Source organism: Haliotis cracherodii, unplaced genomic scaffold (assembly GCF_022045235.1).
Source record: "Haliotis cracherodii isolate W230 unplaced genomic scaffold, xgHalCrac1.p SCAF_6, whole genome shotgun sequence".
NCBI classification, from domain to species: Eukaryota; Metazoa; Mollusca; class Gastropoda; order Lepetellida; family Haliotidae; genus Haliotis; species Haliotis cracherodii.
The window spans coordinates 56,319,889-56,340,235 of record NW_027266319.1 but is presented as its reverse complement, the minus strand read 5'-3'; the positions used below and the strand labels follow the sequence as shown (position 1 = coordinate 56,340,235).

General features: G+C 42.9%; 1 protein-coding gene and 1 pseudogene across 2 annotated transcripts; one reads left to right on the top strand and one right to left on the bottom strand.

Annotated features, from left to right (window-relative positions):
• Positions 1-1,218: 1,218 nt before the first annotated feature.
• LOC139446118 (V-set and immunoglobulin domain-containing protein 1-like) lies at positions 1,219-20,347 on the bottom strand. Of its 2 annotated transcripts, XM_071227400.1 has the most exons (8): positions 20,272-20,347; positions 13,381-13,707; positions 12,056-12,325; positions 11,272-11,307; positions 8,987-9,094; positions 6,503-6,533; positions 2,572-2,672; positions 1,219-1,512 (listed from the first exon to the last, which is right to left on the bottom strand). In XM_071227400.1, exons 1-8 carry the CDS (start codon positions 20,345-20,347, stop codon positions 1,406-1,408), a joined length of 1,056 nt encoding a protein of 351 aa, XP_071083501.1. In that variant the 3' UTR covers positions 1,219-1,405. The 2 variants fall into 2 exon arrangements, 1 of the variants encoding a protein (XP_071083501.1); XR_011651917.1 differs by lacking the exons at positions 1,219-1,512; positions 2,572-2,672; positions 11,272-11,307; ... (1 more) ...; positions 13,381-13,707; positions 20,272-20,347 and adding exons at positions 4,151-4,234; positions 5,211-5,311 and having other exon boundaries at positions 8,987-9,041.
• On the top strand, positions 15,072-16,254 carry LOC139445310 (zinc finger MYM-type protein 2-like; annotated as a pseudogene).

The window sequence follows — 20,347 nt, the reverse complement described above, 5'->3', positions numbered from 1 at the left end:
AATACCCCGGGTGAAGGGAAGCAAGGTAATTGATGGAAATTTACTAAAATCAGTCATGCTCTTAGCAACGCTTCCCACATTCATTTATCACAAAAAAAGGATGTTCCAAGGTCTGAAATATATACTGAACCGCAAAAGAAACGTCACCATGGATAGATATATGAGAAACCGTATTTGTCCAAACACTGTAAACATACTTTGAGACATATTAAAAAGATGAAACTTGGCAAAACTGATCATCAAGGTTGAACTTAAAGCATCAAATGTTCTTAAAGTGAAACACAACACTAGTCTCTGAGAAAATGGCCTCACACGTCAGTATCTCGTGTGTCCGCCATGTGCATTGATGACTGCCGTGCAACGTCGATACATGGAATGGATGAGGTGGTTGATGAAGGCCATAGGCACTTGAGCCCACACTCTGAGGAACGCCTGACGCAGTTCAGCTGCAGTTGTCGGCCTTGGTCGGACGTCATTCAGCCGTCTTTGAATCTCGTCCCGCATGTGCTTAATGGGATTTAAATCGGGACTGAGGGCAGGCCAGTGCATGGTTTCTGTTGCCATTCTGCTGGAGGAAGTCTCTTGTTACTCTCGCAGTATGGCCACGGGCGTTATCATGCTTAAACACGTGGTTGCGGCGACGTGCCAAATGCGGTATGGCGTGTCGTCTCAATATTTGATGAGCAGCTGTGACACCATTGCCTCTCCCTGGACCGATGTTCTGCAACACCAAGACCAACCCACGCGTCTCTCTCAACAACACAAGCATCCGAATAGCGTTCCGCACGGCGTCGCCAGACTCTCTCTCTCTCTCTCTCTCTCTCTCTCTCTCTCTCTCTCTCTCTCTCTCTCTCTCTCTCTCTCTCTCTCTCTCTCTCTCTCTCTCTCTCTCTCTCTCTCACACACACACACACACACATTCTGACACCACGTCATCGCCGGGACCGTCTTCAGTGGGCAACACAGCACCAGCACCTGTCATGTGATGCGTTTGGGCGATCGGTTTTATTGTCATCTGCTTGTTAAATTTTAGAAACTTTGACAAATATTACCGAGATATTCTATGACAACTTTTCATGCAATGTTACTTGGGGTGACATTTCTTTTGCGGTTCAGTATACATACATCATGTGCCATCGTTACGCTTTCGAAAAACGTCAAATGGCGAACATGTCGTTGGCCTATATACTTTGAAGAAAGTAAAACCTGATTATCGTATATTTCAAATCTGTCACAAATGACAACGCAACACACATTTAGAAAAGCATGCACTGTCTACTGGACTATGTTCGCCGTGTCAAAGCATATGTAGTGGAAATCTGTCATTGATGCAATTGACTTCTACGTCAACGTTCGCTGCGACCTTGGTAACCCCATGACGGCCGACGTCTGTCCGGGGTTGACCTTACTTAGATAAGACGTTGTCGTCGTGGATGCGTTCGTAAATCGGGTTGACAGCTGTGGTGGGGTCTGTGCCATCAATTGCCTTCACGTCAACCTTGGTTGTGAACACTACAAGGGCAAGATGTTTTATGTCATGTGTAGTTGACGGGATACTTCTACTACTACTGCTACTGCTACTACTACTACTACTACTACTACTACTACTACTACTACTGCTACTACTACTACTACTACTACTACTACTACTACTACTACTGTTACTTTTACAACTTCTACTATTACAACTGTTTATTTCGGTAATACTTATAATACTTCGACCAGTGCCAGTTCTACCTGTACTAATATTTCTTCTACTGAAGCTACTACTACTACTCCTACTATTGTTAATACTTTTTTCTATTGCAAGTACCACGACTGTTACCACTATCACTGTTGCTTTTACTACTTCTACTACTGACGCTTCTATCTAGGGGTATCTGCTTCAACACCCCTAAGGATGTTCTACCCAACCCCAAAGTGTTCAGTTAGAGTTTGTTCCTAACTCCCCCCTCCACACCAAAACCCCACCCCCACCCACACCCCCACCCCCACCCACACCCCCACCCTAACTCTCATCCTCATCCCCATCCTCATCCTCATCCTCATCTTCACCCTCATCCTCATCCTCACCCTCAGCATCGGGGTGTTTGTCCTTACCCCGATAATCATTAATCTCCCCGCAAGATATTACACCTTACACACCTCGACTTCCCACACCCACCTCACCTCACCTAACCTCACCTCACCTCGCAAATCCTCACCTCACCTCACCTCACCTCACCCCGAAAAAAGGTTCTTCCTTACCACCAGAGTTCCGCCGTACTGACTTGATGTTCTTCTTACTTCAAAGCCTTCTGGTTAAGGACATGATCACTTAAGCTAGGAAGCATTGACTGTAACGACCATACCTTTTTCGATTATTGTGATGGGGTACGAACCACGTACCTTCCGATCCGTGATCGGATACCTTGTCCCCATGACAAAAGTGGTTAACCCCATCAGGAAGCTGACAAGGTAAGGATGTCATCTGTGGGATGACTCCACGTCCTGCTACACTACACTATAAACGTTTCACTAGAGGTACTCCAAAACACCACTGTACTTTCCCAAACGATCATAATTCCTTACCCTCTGCACGGTTCTCACCCGCTAGGGTGTATCCCCCGTGTACGAGCTGAGGGTTGGGGAGTTCCTGGTAGTAGTTGAGGTCTATCGCAGCACTGGGCAACCTAGGTAAATACGAACGCCACATCAATTTGGTCATCAATATACTATGCTACGCAGAATAAGTTAAGGTCCCCCCGACTACAGTTAATTTGTCATGTCATGACAGGTGAGGTGAAAAGCGGTTTAACATCGCGTGCAAGATTATTGCACTTATAAAGTTACGTGCGTGCGTGTTTGTCTGCCTGTACTAGTCCGACTGATGCCGATTTTATAGTGCTAGCACACTGAGATACCATGCCGCAGTTTTACATGAATAACCCACTCAGACACAGTATACTAGCTCCGACCAGTCCTTGTTTAAGCTCCACAATGCCGAGCGCCAGACAGGGTAGCAACAAGTACCGTCTTTTAACGTCTTTTGGTATGACGCGGCAGGGGTTCGAACCGCGGATCTTCCGCTCTCCGGGCAGACGCTCGGCCACTAGACCACGGACGTGGTCCATGACATAACAGATTAACTATAGTAATATGAAAGTATCGCTTGACCCTTAACTTCTTTTGAGAAGTATATATATCAGAGTAACAAGAAACGTGCAATAGACAACTCCATGAACATAACATGATGTCATAAAAATGAAATATTCTGTTGCATCACTAATATATTGCGTGTTTGACGTCCGGGGCGTAATATTTTGTGTTGCAGATAAAACTGAATAAAAAATATTTTCTTAATAAAGTTAAGAACATTTACAGGTTAATGATAACACGGATGACGTCATGGCACCTGCGCAGTCCCACTCACTCACTCACTCACTCACTTATGAACATTGGAACACAAAACGTAAAACGTCATCGCTAGAGAATAACCAGTCTCGATTATACGCCAAAAGACATTCCATTGAACGCAAAAGACATTGTTTCTTGCCAAATGGTTTTGATTCATGCACAATCTATAGCAGTTTTAACAAACAAGAAACACCGTCTAGAAAATATAGTCAGGGTCAACGCGTCATACCTTTCCCCTTATGTATGACGATGCACGTGCGAGACAAAGAATATGTTTTTTTGCAAAGTGATAATCTCAACATACAGTAACACGATGACAGGAACGAGTTATATTTGAGGGTTTTATGGAGGGTGCTGATGTGTATCTTTGACAAACAGCATCCCAATGCGAACTGAAACGTGTCTATTTAGTCCGTGGACACTGACCAGAGCCCTCTCATCGCCGGGTCAAGCTCAGAACATTTGTGACGCTTTCGAAAAACGTCAAATGGCGAACATGTCGTTGGCCTATATACTTTGAAGAAAGTAAAACCTGATTATCGTATATTTCAAATCTGTCACAAATGACGACGCAACACACATTGAGAAAAGCATGCACTGTCTACTGGACTATGTTGGCCGTGTCAAAGCATATGTAGTGGAAATCTGTCATTGATGCAATTGACTTCTACGTTAACATTCGCTGCGACCTTGGTAACCCCATGACGGCCGACGTCTGTCCGGGGTTGACCTTACTTAGATAAGACGTTGTCGTCGTGGATGCGTTCGTAAGTCGGGTTGACAGCTGTGGTGGGGTCTGTGCCATCAATTGCCTTCACGTCAACCTTGGTTGTGAACACTACAAGGACAAGATGTTTTATGTCATGTGTAGTTGACGGGATACTTCTACTACTACTGCTACTACTACTACTACTACTACTACTACTACTACTACTACTGTTACTTTTACAACTTCTACTATTACAACTGTTTATTTCGGTAATACTTATAATACTTCGACCAGTGCCAGTGCTAACTGTACTAATATTACTTCTACTGAAGCTACTACTACTACTCCTACTATTGTTAATACTTTTTTCTATTGCAAGTACCACTACTGTTACCACAATCACTGTTGCTTTTACTACTTCTACTATCGACGCTTCTATCTAGGGGTATCTGCTTCAACACCCCTAAGGATGTTCTACCCAACCCCAAAGTGTTCAGTTAGAGTTTGTTCCTAACTCCCCCCTCCACACCAAAACCCCACCCCCACCCCCACCCTAACTCTCATCCTCATCCTCATCCTCATCTTCACCCTCATCCTCATCCTCACCCTCAGCATCGGGGTGTTTGTCCTTACCCCGATAATCATTAATCTCACCGCAAGATATTACACCTTACTCACCTCACCTAACCTCACTTCACCTCGCAAATCCTCACCTCACCTCACCTCACCTCACCTCACCTCACCTCACCTCACCTCACCCCGAAAAAAGGTTCTTCCTTACCACCAGAGTTCCGCCGTACTGACTTGATGTTCTTCTTACTTCAAAGCCTTCTGGTTAAGGACATGAACACTTAACCTAGGAAGCATTGACTGTAACGACCATACCTTTTTCGATTATTGTGATGGGGTACGAACCACGTACCTTCCGATCCGTGATCGGATACCTTGTCCCCATGACAAAAGTGGTTAACCCCATCAGGAAGCTGACAAGGTAAGGATGTCATCTGTGGGATGACTCCACGCCCTGCTACACTACACTATAAACGTTTCACTAGAGGTACTCCAAAACACCACTGTACTTTCCCAAACGATCATAATTCCTTACCCTCTGCACGGTTCTCACCCGCTAGGGTGTATCCCCCGTCCACGAGCTGAAGGTTGGGGAGTTCCTGGTAGTAGTTGAGGTCTATCGCAGCACTGGGAAACCTAGGTAAATACGAACGCCACATCAATTTGGTCATCAATATACTATGCTACGCAGAAGAAGTTAAGGTCCCCCCGACTACAGTTAATTTGTCATGTCATGACAGGTGAGGTGAAAAGCGGTTTAACATCGCGTGCAAGATTATTGCACTTATAAAGTTACGTGCGTGCGTGTTTGTCTGCCTGTACTAGTCCGACTGATGCCGATTTTATAGTGCTAGCACACTGAGATACCATGCCGCAGTTTTACATGAATACCCCACTCAGACACAGTATACTGACTCCGACCAGTCCTTGTTTAAGCTCCACAATGCCGAGCGCCAGACAGGGTAGCAACAAGTACCATCTTTTAACGTCTCTTGGTATGACGCGGCAGGGGTTCGAACCGCGGATCTTCCGCTCTCCGGGCAGACGCTCGGCCACTAGACCACGGACGCGGTCCATGACATAACAGATTAACTATAGTAATATGAAAGTATCGCTTGACCCTTAACTTCTTTTGAGAAGTATATATATCAGAGTTACAAGAAACGTGCAATAGACAACTCCATGAACATAACATGATGTCATAAAAATGAAATATTCTGTTGCATCACTAATATACTGCGTGTTTGACGTCCGGGGCGTAATATTTTGTGTTGCAGATAAAACTGAATAAAAAATATTTTCTTAATAAAGTTAAGAACATTTACAGGTTAATGATAACACGGATGACGTCATGGCACCTGCGCAGAAGCCACCAGCAATAGCCAATAATCGGATGTATTTGAATGAATACATTACATATCATGTAGTGAGTGAGTGAGTGAGTGAGTTGGGTTTAACGCAGCTTTTAACAGTATTCCTGTTATATCACGGCGTGTCAGCTTAATGTGGGAGGAAAGCCCGAAGTGATGCAGGTCTCAGACGTTTACCACTTCGGTGAAACCCACGAGTACGGGTATGGTTCTGACAAACCTAGAAACATAACCGGGGCGAAACGGGATTCGAACCCACAATCATAGGTTTCTGGCGTGCCTAAGGGATGCAACTCTGCACAGCAAATCGCGGCGCCATACATGACTGGGCCACCTGTGCCCAACGTATCATTCAGACTTGTACATGAATGAAATCACGTAAAATAAGTTTTCCATATAGGGAATTTGTGTTTCGTCCAGCTGTTTGATGCGTGATTTCAAAAATGGTTTCACATACTGCTGTGCTGAGGCGTAAGGGAAATCCTGAGCTGAAAAGAAAAAGAAAGGTAACAATAATCTTGATTCTCGTTTGGGCGTCAATCAATTAAAAAAAATATTGTCACTGTTAAAATTATTTTTTTGTTATTTTTTTCAAAAAGTGGTTCAGGCCCGTGTGACAGCTCGTCGATTTGAACAGTCCCGAGCTGAAACCATGTTTGCTATGACGAAGAGACTGAGACTCAAACACCCAATCCTGAATCTGGGAAGGGGCGCAACTCTTCACGGCTATACACAATGCAATGGACCGCTTGGCCACAAATAGTATTAAGTGTATATTGTTTACTGTGTCCTTACCATCTCATCCAAACCTATTCAGCTTAGATATGAACATCATATACTACTCAAAATTTGATAAGGATCGTAGATATTTTTCTTAATAAAAAAACAAAATAACTGCATAACTGGCAATATTGTGTTCAAGTGAAATCAAAAACGTCTCCAACACACGTGCACGTGCATTTCATTTTGCTACCATTGCACGATTTCCAATCAGGCAACGGTGTCTGATTCATTCTGAAACTTTAAACTCAATTGAGTGTTTACACTACGTTTATCTACGCAATGCCCCCTCAACGTGTAAGGCGTCGCCTGACGACAGAACAACTGGGCAGATGTATTGGAATGCTTGATGCTGGCTATTCACAACGTGACGTTGCCAATGCACTAAACGTCAGCCAGAGCGTTGTAAGCAGGGCCTGGTCCCGACAGCAAAAGTTTGGTACAGCAGCACGCCGACATGGGGGTGGTCGTCAGAGGTCGACAACCCAACGCCAAGATCATTTTGTGGCTCTTCAGGCACGACGTCATCCCTTCTGGACAGCAACCAGCCTACGTAACGACCTCCTGAACGCCTCGGGGGTGAATGTGTCCACTCAGACGATACGGAATCGTCTTCACAATGCAGGTCTCTACTCGAGAAGTGCATGTGTCCGACCGAATCCCCCTGAAAGTTCGACACCGGCGGGAGCGATTGGAATGGGCTGAAGATCATGTCACTTGGACACGGAACGATTGGGTTCCAGTTCTGTTCACCGATGAGTCCAGGTATTGTTTGGACTTTACAGACAGGAGGCAGCGGGTGTGGCGACGACAACGTGAACGTTTCCATGATGCCAACATCAGTGAACATGACCGTTATGGTGGTGGTTCCATCATGGTCTGGGGTGGAATCAACAGAGATGGAAGGACAGATCTTCATGTCCTGGAGAGAGGAACAATGACGGGGGTGAGGTACCGGGATGAGATCATCGATGTGTACGTCAGACCCTACGCTGGTGCTGTTGGCCCTGAGTTCATCCTGATGGATGATAACGCCCGTCCTCATCGTGCCAGGGTGGTTGAGCAGTACCTTGAGCAGGAGACAATTGTCCGCATGGATTGGCCAGCGCGCTCGCCGGACTTGAACCCGATTGAGCATGTCTGGAACATGCTGCAGGTTGCCCTTTCACGCCGTAGAGCACAACCCACGACTTTGGCAGAGCTCGGACATGCCCTCGTGGAAGAGTGGAACAACCTTCCCATTGGGAACATCCGGGTGCTTATTGACAGCATATCTCGACGTTGTCAGGCCGTCATTGATGCAAGGGGAGGTCATACTCGATGTTGACACTTCATCGACTAAGTGTCATGATGGACTATCCCTCATAACTGTGTAATTCTTTCTCTTGTTTGCTGTTAACATTTTTTAATGAAATGCCTTTTGGTGTTTGCAGATTTCAAACATTCAATATTGATACAAGTTTCATTCATAACATGATTAAACACGTTTCTGAGTCAGAGTCATGTCTTTTGTTATGTTTGTGGTAACTTACACACATATCACCTAGTGATCCTTATCAAAGTTTGAGTAGTATATATTGACTCCCTTTGTTAAATGAAGGAGTTGTAAATGAACAATTGCAATGATCACGTGTTGTATTGCAAAGACAATGGGCGTTCTTGTCTAAGGCCTTGCAATCAGGAGTTTGTTGTAATCAATTTGAAACATAGACTTTCAAGTTAACTTACACTCTCGTGAATAACATTATTTCGTTATCGAATGGTAAAGGCACTGTTTCTGTACATCGTGTGAGTGGCAAGTGCTACCGGCAATTCAGGACATGCTCATCCTTTTCGCGAACACCTGGTGTAATCACTGATTTTCAGTGATCCATTCATATTCAACGGTAATTTGCTTTTTACTCCCATTGGAATCTTCGGAAAATCGAGACTGGTTATTCTCTGGTGTTGACGCATTATCATTAAGTACATGCTTAAGACATCAGATGAAAGCACAATGCCGGAAAACCGACGCAATGAATCCCAAAGTTTGTTATTCATTTGGTCAATAACGCATATTGTCAAGGCAACTGAATGCGCTTCATCCGACTAAGTTGTGTCCAAGTTCGCTTTTCATATGAACAATAACGTTTTTTTGTCTGAGTTGATTTAGGATATTTACCTCTTTTCATCTTCTTGTATTTTCTGTAGAAGACGCAGCAAACGATGAAGAGGACAACCAGAATCCCAGCGACACCAGCACACACGCCATACACAAACATTGACATCCCTGAAACAGATACGTCATATGTAGCCACAAATGTTTGAGACCGCCTCCGTGGTCTAGAGGTAGAGTGTCCGCTCGGAGAGCTGGAGATCCGGGGTCGATCCCGGCCGCGTCATTCGAAAAGACTTTAGGAGATTGTACTTGTTGTTACCCTGGCTGGCGCTCGACATTAAGGGGCTAAAACAAGGTCTCGGAGTCAGTATACTGTGTCTGTGTGGGGTATTCATGTTAAACTGCTAGCACTATAAATCGGCATCAGTCCGGACTAGTACAAGCAGCCACACACACGTGCATGCACGTCGCTATATAAGTGCAATAATCTTGGACGCGACGTTAAACCCAATTTCCCCTCACCACAAATGTTTGATTGAATAATAATAATAATTAATCAATAAATAACTTAAAGGCAGCATGGATAAGTATAACGTTGTCATGATGTTATAACCGAACAAATTGTGACAAGTGATAATATTGAATCAGGATATGTTATGCCACTTCTTTTATAAACCTACTGCCACTTGTGTCTATTCTATTGTAAATTGTAGGTATCTTCTTATCTCACGGTAACCTTCTGAGAGGTACTTGTGTCAATAGGATCGCCTCCGTGGTCTAATGGTAGAGCGTCCGCCCGGAGAGCGGAAGGTCCGGGTTCGATCCCAAGCCGCGTCATACCAAAAGACGTTAAAAGATGGTACTTGTTGTTACCCTGTCTGACGCTCGACATTAAGGAGCTAAAACAAGGACTGGTCGGCTCGGAGTCAGTGTACTGTGTCTGAGTGTGGTATTCATGTTAAACTGCGGCATGGTATCTCAGTGAGCTAGCACTATAAATTGGCATCAGTCCGGACTAGTACAAGCAGCCACACACACGCATACACGTGCATGCACGTCGCTATATAAGTGCAATAATCTTGGACGCGAAGTTAAACCCCATTTTAGCTCACCTTCTTTCAAGAGAGACCAGCGTGGAGGTTTTACATTTAAATTGAAAGACCTGGGTATTACAGTTAAATTGTGTAAGCAGCCTTTTTAAAATGCATCTAATGATATTTTTTACATGAACCCTCCATGACGATAATCAAACCTGTGACATCACTGTCATATTAAATATTGTATCGTCACCGTGATAATACGAATCCTCATATGGGCGATGCATATATACCGTTTCCCTGGGTGCTGATGACCGGTTCTCTGCCATTCCTAGGCCTGTCTTCTGTCCGCCCAGCGTGCTTCTACCGTACCACCAGCCTCTCATTCGACTACAGCCAAAACTCCTTTCAACGTGAGTCATGCGTTGTTCCTTGACGTATCATAGCAACGGCGTGCTCTTTCAGTTGTACCGTTACTCTTCGCATGTTATTTGTCACTGTCCAACGGTTTGGGTATGAATGAACAGTACATCATTCTTTTTATACCATATCTTTGTAGGTTGGCATTCCAAAAGTGCAGCAAAAGTTTTACCTCAAACTCAAGTTCCACTTATCCGGGTACTGAAGCACGTGCATTACTCAACAAACTGTTTTGGTTGTGTTTGGGCGATTGATTCTCAACCATTTTGTAACACTATTCAGTGTTTTGACCCAACTTCCAGTTTGGTAACGTTTCTTTTGCTCGTCAGTTTACATCAAAAGCTATGCTAATTATGCCCATCAGCCACAATCTTAGTAACTGAAAAGAACACTAGTCCTCCAGTACTTGTGCCAGTTTTCTGTCAGCTTGAAGAAATCTTCACACACGGTTTTGCAACATATGGTGTTGTGAGAAATGGTCTTTTATTACATATTAATGTTTAATTATACTGCTATTTTCATTGTTCTGTACAGTTATTATATGTTAGTGAACAGTGGGGAAACGTTAACATTCTTTTCATGCATGGGTTTAATTTGAACTTGCCGTAAGACAACCACCACCCCCACCACCCCCCCCCCCCCCCCCCCCCCCGCACCCACCCCGACCCCACCCCACCCCCATCCACCCCCACCCAATATCAAATGGTCCGCCCATTAACGGTAACTGCAGCAAATTTGATAACATTCAAACACTCTACTGACTCGTTTATTAATCAGTATGTGTTCAATTGCGATGGTATAAAGATCTTCGTAATAACGTATTATTATTATTTTTAAGTACCATAATACGACTATGATGATACTACCCCCAAAGTACAGCCCTCGACATACCTGCATCAGCAGACACTTGGTAGCGGGCAGGTACATCTGAAAATGTACAAAATAAGATGAAACAAGGAACGTACAGTAAACTACGGATATAACGAACTCAAAAAACTATAACCGTAGTTCGTTATAAGCATATATACAACATAACTACAGCAAATAGTCGGGACAAAAAAGTAAGTTCGCTATATCCGTCAGTTCGTTATAAGCGTGTTCGTTATAAAAAATTTTACTGTTCTTGCGTTTGTCTTGCAAAACAATAAATTTGATCCATGTCGCACAAATGTTTGTAAATATTTATCCATCACATTTTAGGGACAATGCTTTAATGAAATGAACGTCACTTTACAAAGAAACAATTTATTAATACATAATTGTTCTTGTCTTGTAACATCCTCAACACCGTTTTATATCATAATAATTACATACCTTGTACATTGTGAATATATTAACAGTCGTCAAAACATGAAACTTTTTTAAAACAGTGCACCTGACAAGAATTAAAAATATGAGCGTTATCTCCCTTTGATTCGATACCACCCTCAACCACCTTGCAGGTCTGTGCACCTACAGTCAAGATATCCCTGAAAACAACGGCGCCGTGTGTGTGTGTGTGTGTGTGTGTGTGTGTGTGTGTGTGTGTGTGTGTGTGTGTGTGTGTGTCACCTCACGTATAGTTTGAATAATCTATTATTAGCTAACGGCCGTGTTGGAAGAATTCTGTATTTATTTGGTTTTAATCATCCACTGCTTATATCACGAAATATTATAAAAGGGACAGTGTACTTACTCTGAACGTACGATATGCTGTAAGTGTGGTTTGATAAGGGGTTGACGGCTGTGCAGGTGTAGTAGCCACTGTCCTCGCCCACCACCCCTTTCAGTGCCAGGACTTGACCCCGACTACCCCGGGTCCGACTGGCCAGGTCATGTCCACCTTTAGTCCAGCTGTAACTACAGTCGGGGAGACAGCTGGCCGAGCAGGTCAGGTTGACGCTACCTCCTTCCTTAGTCTGGTCTTCTGTTTTGACCATTTGTATCTGTGTTGGACCCTCAGGTTCTGGGGGAAAAGGGCAATACAGATAATAGCATTCTTAATTCAAACCTTTTTTCTTACTTGAATACTAAAACTTTCAGACGCCTTGGTATATCCATCTTCAAAATTACGCAAAATGCGACAAATGGATAACATAACGATTACACACGAAGAATACAGTATGAAAATACACCCCTTATAAGCCCTTATACCCTTATGTCACTCCTACAAACGACCCGTGAACATCCGGGGTAGAATAGGTCTTTAGCAACCCATGCTTGTCGTAAAAGGCGACTAATGGGATCGGATGGTCAGGCTCGCTGACTTGGTTCATGCATGTCATCCTATCCCAACTGCGTGGATCGATGCTCATGATATCAATCACTGAATTGTCTGGTCCAGACTCGATTTTAACAGACAACCGTCATATAGCTGAAATATTGCTGAGTGCAGGGTAAAACAACAAACCAACAAACAAACCAACTCCTACAACCTTTTCTCGGGATACATCATGTTTTGGCCATAAGGGCCAACAACATGACATACACTTGTACTGTTTCAGGAATGGCAAGTGATAGTGGCTGCAGGTTGCAGTCTTGAAGTGCATCCCTATGCCAAATACTCTCCAGCCCAAGTTCCCCTTAACACAAATCACACATGACATACACTTGTACTGTTTCAGGAATGGCAAGTGATAGTGGCTGCAGGTTGCAGTCTTGAAGTGCATCCCTATGCCAAATACTCTCCAGCCCAAGTTCCCCTTAACACAAATCACACATGACATACACTTGTACTGTTTCAGGAATGGCAAGTGATAGTGGCTGCAGGTTGCAGTCTTGAAGTGCATCCCTATGCCAAATACTCTCCAGCCCAAGTTCCCCTTAACACAAATCACACATGACATACACTTGTACTGTTTCAGGAATGGCAAGTGATAGTGGCTGCAGGTTGCAGTCTTGAAGTGCATCCCTATGCCAAATACTCTCCAGCCCAAGTTCCCCTTAACACAAATCACACATGCGTTATAGTTATAGAGATTTTCTCATTTAATGTTAGACCAGGTATATGTTAATATTTACCAATCAGGTTGATATGGATGATGTTGCTAAATGCTTGATATTCACATGTCCAGTTTCCTTCAACGTCGTCGTGTAAGGAGGTGGCGTTGAGGATGTAGATGTAGTTGCCGTCACTCTGCTGACCACACCCACATTTGTACTGTGTCCTCGAATTATGGTCTGATGCATACTGGGTACAATCAGATCTCTTCACCGAACACTTGACATATGTGTTTCTTTGGAAGAGGAGAATTCCAGTTGTGCTGTTCGTCGATACGCCACACTTGAGTTGAAGCGACAGGCCCCAAAAAGCGTGAGGTGCCGTCTGGATCAAGTTCAGTGATGTACCTGAATATAAATTTAACTGAAGGAGTATCGTTTCATTCATGCATGGTAGAATGCATATAAAAGTTATTCCAATTACGTCTTAGGATATCATAAATTCATTTTTTGACATGTGTGATTTCAATAATTGTTCCGAGATGTAACAAAAATATACAAAAAATAATTTAACATCATGAAATGTAATTTGTTACGTGATTAATTTAATAATATCAATATATGAATTATTAATACAAGAAAACAAGGAGTAAATAGTAAAGCGGCAGCTGAACGTTAATACGACGTTTGATCATAAGCATTATTACTTAAGCTGATTGTTTTCCATCATTACGACGGAAAAAAATTTGTTTATTGTTTAACGATACAGTCAGCAATATTCGAGCATAACCACTGTTGCCGGTAAATGATCGCATCTGGTGTAGTCATCCCGGCGGTTGTCATCAAAAGTAAAGTCCCACACCTTGGGGTAAGGCTGCAAGCAATCAACTGATCCTGACCAGCCGATTCTGTCCATATTCTAATCCTACACATAAGACCTCAACAGCAGAGAATATCCGTCTCGATTATCTGCCGAAACAGATTCCATTGAGCGCAAAAGGCAAAAGAGCTGTGAAATGTATATGAATCGATCACTAAAAACCATTGATGATATCAGATGTCAAAGGGTGAGCATGACCTGCCCAGCCGACAGCACCCGCCACGTACATGATTTGTACAAAAAAGTAAGTATTTGACGTGTAGGATCAAAACCGCTTCCGAGGTTTTGTTTGGGAAAAATGCCCGCGGCGGAGAGAAAGGGGGGAGGGCCGATAGGCCCGACCCCCTTTTCCGAGGCCAAGGGCATACTTCCCAAACAAAACCGAGGGCAAGTTTTTGATCTCACTTATGAACTGATCAAAGATATGATTTAGAAATAATTTTACTAATTGGTATTAACATGAATTCATTGATATTTATTGTTGAGAGTTTAACTGCAATACGCGGGGAGTACATCCGCGCGCTGCACGTGGCGCACGTGCTTCAGGCCCGTTGTAACAATGAGCGCACGTGGTTCAAGCCAGTTGAATGAATTCCACTGAAGAGGATGGACGCAGACGACGATGATTTATTTCTGACGCAGTCAGTTTTTAAAGAATCGGCATCCTGTGCTGAAGAAGACAATTTTACAAGAAAAGTGATGACTTTAAATTCCGTTTTGGAGATCCACTCTCCGAGCGTGAAATAGCCAAAAAAATTGAGATCTGTGTCCCTAGAACAATACGTTATAAAAATGACTGGGCATTCTCAACATTTAAACGGTGGCAAGAAGAACGCAAGTCACGGATAATTTGGAATTACCGCAAAAGTGCTTGACAGAGGATATAGTCGAAATGAGCCTATCTACTATGAACGCCGCTTTCAAATATTTCCTTTTCGAGGCGAAGAAACTGGACGGCACCCAGTACACGGCGGACACTGTACATGGACTGTTTACCGCTCTTCAGAGTGACATGAGGCTTAAAGGGCGAAAGAACATTAATTTGTTGGAGGATCAACAGTTTGAAGAGAGCAGAACATGTCTGGACGCTTTGATGAAGGAACTTTCTAAAAAATGACTGGGCTGCTCTGCCAGGAAGAAAAATGAAACTATATCAATGGACGACGAAGAGCGGTTGTGTAGTATCGGTTCATTAGGCGAAGACGACCCTCAGCAACTTGTGGATACGGTTCTTTATCTTACCGGTAAGAAAGTAAATCACAGAGTTGTTTTTCTTTATATCTTCGAAAATTACTTTTACAAATAGTATAAACTAAATCATTGGAATTTGTTCATTCACATATAAAATTGAAATATTAATGTGTGAACCTTTTTGAACACAAAAGTTTAACAGTTTGTTGAAATAATTAACTGAATTTTTATTATTGTTAATATTTGCCGTTGTCTAAAATACACATTTTCAAAACATTTACACAGGTTTGCATTTCGTCGCACTGCGAGGATGAAGAGAGCATAGAGCGCTGAGGCTGTTCTCGAACCCCCAAATAACAGGTCCCCACACTGACGATAATGGCAGAAAGTATCTACTCTACACGGAAGACGCGTCAAAGACTTATCACGGCGGCCTGAAGCACAGGAAGCTGGTACTGAAACAAGTTCGAGCGTATGAGAACACGGACAACCCCAAAAGATGTTTTGTGCGTCTCTTTGAAAAGTACAGGTCTTTTGTAAGTGTTAAAAACACCAATGCATATTGCATGTATTACCTACGTTTATTTAGGGGTATGGGAATTATGTATTTGATAATCGCTTTATATAAATCATGACTACATTCTAAATTTTGAATGAAATTTTCAGGAGGAGTATCAGCCCGCTCAATGCATTGTTTCACAAAAACAAAAATTACAAGTGTCCCTTTCTATCTTATTTCCCCCAGCAAACCTGGTCAACATACTGAATACTTCTACTTCACTCCAAAAAGGACTAGAACGTCGAAAGACTGGTATACTGCAAATGCCATCGGCCACAACACCTTACAAGTTACCGTCAAAAGACGTCCGGTATTGAGGGCATGAAGACAAACCTTTCCTTGAGAGCCACGGCAGCCACTCGATTGTATCAAGGTGGCGTTGATGAACAAATGATTTGCGAAATTACCGGTAGGTTGATAAACATTTTAGTCTTGCAGTAATAAGAAATTGTGGAAAAAAATGAACTCGCCATCACGTGAAGAAGCTGATCCGAAAAGAGCAGATGACCAAAGACCTGAAAACAAACTAAATCGAACTGTGACGCTCTATTTCAATTTCAACTAATATCAATATATAGTTGAGCCATGTTCTGTTGGGTTTTTTTTCACGCAGAAAGGTAATTCAATACACAGGGTATTCTTCGGGACAAAAACCAGGCTTTCAGTAGAAAATCTCCTGGGATTTCTTGCAGAAAGCCCGGGGCTTACCCTAGGAATGCCCAGGGCTTACCCTGGGAATGACCGGTAAACTACCAGTAGAGGTTAAGTCGGTAAAAGAAGACCCTGGCGAGACAATAGAGTGACGTCACTAGAGGTTTATAAATTCCTTTCTCGACTAGCTTGAGCGGGAGACCCCTGTATACATCTACATGCGGTACATGCGGTACATGCAGTACATGCAGTACATGTGGTACATGTGGTAGAATCACGTACAACAAAACGCTAGCTCATGTGTACATTGTTTTCTGAAAGTTCAGTTTGAATTGCCTCCCAAACGTCTACATGGCAATACAAGTACATTTAGTTAAACAGAACAAATTCCCATAATTTCATCATAACCTCTGCTAAAAACAGTATCCGTTTTTCGACCCTGACTCTAGTATAAGCATGTGTTTATGAATCACTATCAATCAACGACTCGGATTTCGCGAAAAGATGAGCTTATTTGTATGAGCAGTGATGTAACCAGTCACAAACAAAGCAAAAGCAAGCCAAGTGTTCCTCCGCACGAACACGGGAATATGTGGTACAAGTGAAAAACAGGGAATTGTATCGGACTTCATTCTTGTCACTGATGCGTCAAATTGGAAATGTCCTCCACATGTCTACCACAAAACTTTTGGATGCTTTACCAAGGCCTTGAATGTTGATATCCTGATCAAACACCTTTTGAGCAAGTTCAGTATGACACTCTCTGACATTTTCTTAGAAAGAGCAGTGTTGGAACTGCTTGACACAAAGGGAAAGTTCACTATTGAAAAATCATCGCTCTTGTCATACAGTCTTTTGGATAGAACAACGAAGGGTATTTCCCTTCTGCTGTTATGGAACAGTCCCAAGAGAGGAGATCAGGTTGTACACACCCTCCCATAATTTCTCACAGTGAACAGCGCACACAGAAGGAAGACCCTTTTCTTCCTCAGACCAGAGCTGAACATCAACTCGATGGGGGCTGGACTGACACAGCAGATGGTCGCCCATAGCTACTGTTCAAGGACCACAAGATCCTGTCCTCCTCCACCTCTGTCCTGTTCTAGGCCCTTCCGTCAAGAGATATGATCTACACGAACCATCATCCCATGGCCTGTGGAGCCATGTCGACAGCATCCATGTGGGAACCTGGTCCACAACATATCCTCTAATACATTTATGAGAATACCCTTCGTTGACAGTTTTCAAGAGACAGCGTTGGTAGATATAAATGTTTAGATAATGCCGTTTTTCCGCTGTTACGTACGTTTTATGTGTAACGTTTGTCAGACAGATGATATGTTTATCGGTTTCCTTAGCGTGTTCTAATGGCGATATATTAACTCATACCAATAACAAACAATTTAGAAGAATTTCCTTTTTTAAATTTCAATTGTAAGTTGTAAATGGCTATCCAGCTTGGTAGTCTGCTAGTCACCTTGCAGTGAGATTCTGTGCACCACCATCATATTATTTCTTCTTTATTCTTTATTGACATACTAGAAGTGTCATACAGCAGTTGTTGCTTTATGTGTTTAAGAGTTCGGCTTCTGTCCTAGTCATTTCGATTGACCTGCACATCTTTGGGTTCCATGTGTGTGAGGAGGCTACGAATATCTATTCGGAGTTTTGGTATTGATAACATTTCTGGTTTTGTATTCATAATTTATTTCTGCTTTCTATCTCTATTTTACTGAAGGGAATAGGCTTTTACTCCACTTTGTCTAGAGCCAGCTTGTGTGTCTGCATTATCATGTACATGAATACTAATGAGACATACCATGTCGAAGGCTTGCTGAAGTTCAGAAATATTGCAGCTAGGTAATGTCTGTTTAACTGAGCCTTTTTATCTCATTTTCCAGTTTTGGTGTGTGATCTAGACACTGGTGTCCCTCCTTGAACCCTCTATGATCAGGTTTGTTGTGGTTGCCAGTTTCACAGTGATGCATTATCTTTTTTGAAACCATGGCTTCAATAGCTTTGCACATGTTTGAAGTGGGAGAGATAGGTCGAGAAGAGTTTGGAAGGATTTCGACTTTCCTCAACTTCTGAAGAGGGATAACTGCATGTTTCCATGTTTTTGGGACGTCTCCTTTTGACCATGTCATGTTGTACAACTCAGTGAGTAAGCTCTTTGTTTGATCAGGAAGGTTTTCAATATCTCGTAGCTGGTTATGTCAAGACCAGGTGCTGTTCCTTTTCTATGTTGTATTGCATCGTCAGTAAATGGTATTTTGTATACTAGACGCTTGCTTTGTGGCTGTTTTGATATTTTAGGCATGCTTTGAATTCTTTGCTGCAATTTTGGTTGCTGCCTACAGATGAGAAGTGCTCAGCTAGAATGGTGGCCTTTTCTTTTACTGTTTGAGCGTTGGCTAACTTAGGAATTTTTGTTGGTTTAAGCTTACCACTGATTGCGTATGCTTCAGACTGTTTCAGCATTTGTGTCACAACTAAATATATACTAGTAACAGAAATCCTATACTTAAACATACTTTGGTTTCCTGCTCAGATATACCTTTTCATAAATATTGTTGGAACACCATTTGTTCATATTAATCTCTTATATAACACCTTTACAATGCTTCCTCCTAAATCGATATGCATTGTACTTTACTCGGGGTATTAGGTCTTCAGCAACCCATGCTTGCCGTAAAAGGCGACTATGCTTGTTGTATGAGGCGACTAACGGGATCGGGTGATCAGGCTCGGTGACTTGGTTGATGCATGTCATCGATTCCAATTGCGTGGATCGATGCTCATGATATTAATCACTGAATTGTATGGACCAGACTCGATCATTTACAGACCGCCGTCATATAGCTGGAATATTGCTGAGTGCGGCGTAAAACAACAAACCAAACCAAAAAACTTGGGGTATAGCTGTGTTGTTTTAAGAATAGATTGTCAGTCAGATGAGATATAAATCTCACTGTGAAGGCACCCGTGTCTATTTATTTCGTCTGGCCTAGGTGAGGGGTGTTGTGGCTCAGTGGTCACAGAAATTAGGTGGTCTGAACCCCGTTCCCCAAAGCCATCTTAGCGCTACGACTGTCGTAAGTCTTTTTTAATGTATGGGAGTTACGATCGTTTTACCGCTAGGATCATTATATGGAAGGGCACCCTGGGCGGTAATTTAACGGGAAAATTAGGTGATATGGGTGTACTCGTTATAGTTGTGTTGGATTGTAAAACTGGTGCAATACACAGATGTTATATCACAACTACATGTAGTCGCTCTCATCGCTATGTGGTGACTATATATACAAAGGGAGTGAGTTGGGTTTAACGCCGCTTTTAACAGTATTCCAGTTATATCACGGCGTGTCAGCATAATGTGGGAGGAAAGCCCGAAGTGATGCAGGTTTCAGACGTTTACCACTTCGGTGAAACCCACGAGCACGGGTATGGTGCTGACAAACCTAGAAACATAATCGGGGCGAATCGGGATTCGAACCCACAATCACAGGTTTCTGGCGTGCCCAAGGGACGCAACTCTGCACAGCGAATCGCGGCGCCTTGGACGACTGGGCCACCCGTGTCCCCTATCCATACAAAGATGTTTGGAAGTTAAATCCATAATCAAAATGTATTAAATATGCACATATAAACAAATAGTAGTCTTACTGCAGGCATATAAGTAAAAGCTTACCAACTGCAGTGCCAGTTCGAAGAGAGGTAATAGCCACGACAACAACGACAGGTAATATGAACCTGGCAGACGCCAT

Coding starts and splice junctions, on each gene's coding strand:
- LOC139446118 (XM_071227400.1), bottom strand. CDS start 20,347: ATGGCGTCTGCCAGGTTCATATTACCTGTCGTTGTTGTCGTGGCTATT. Junction 13,708..20,271: donor TCGAACTGGCACTGCAGTTG/GTAAGCTTTTAC, acceptor ATTTATATTCAG/GTACATCACTGAACTTGATC. Junction 2,673..6,502: donor CCTTACGCCTCAGCACAGCA/GTATGTGAAACC, acceptor GTATTTACCTAG/GTTGCCCAGTGCTGCGATAG.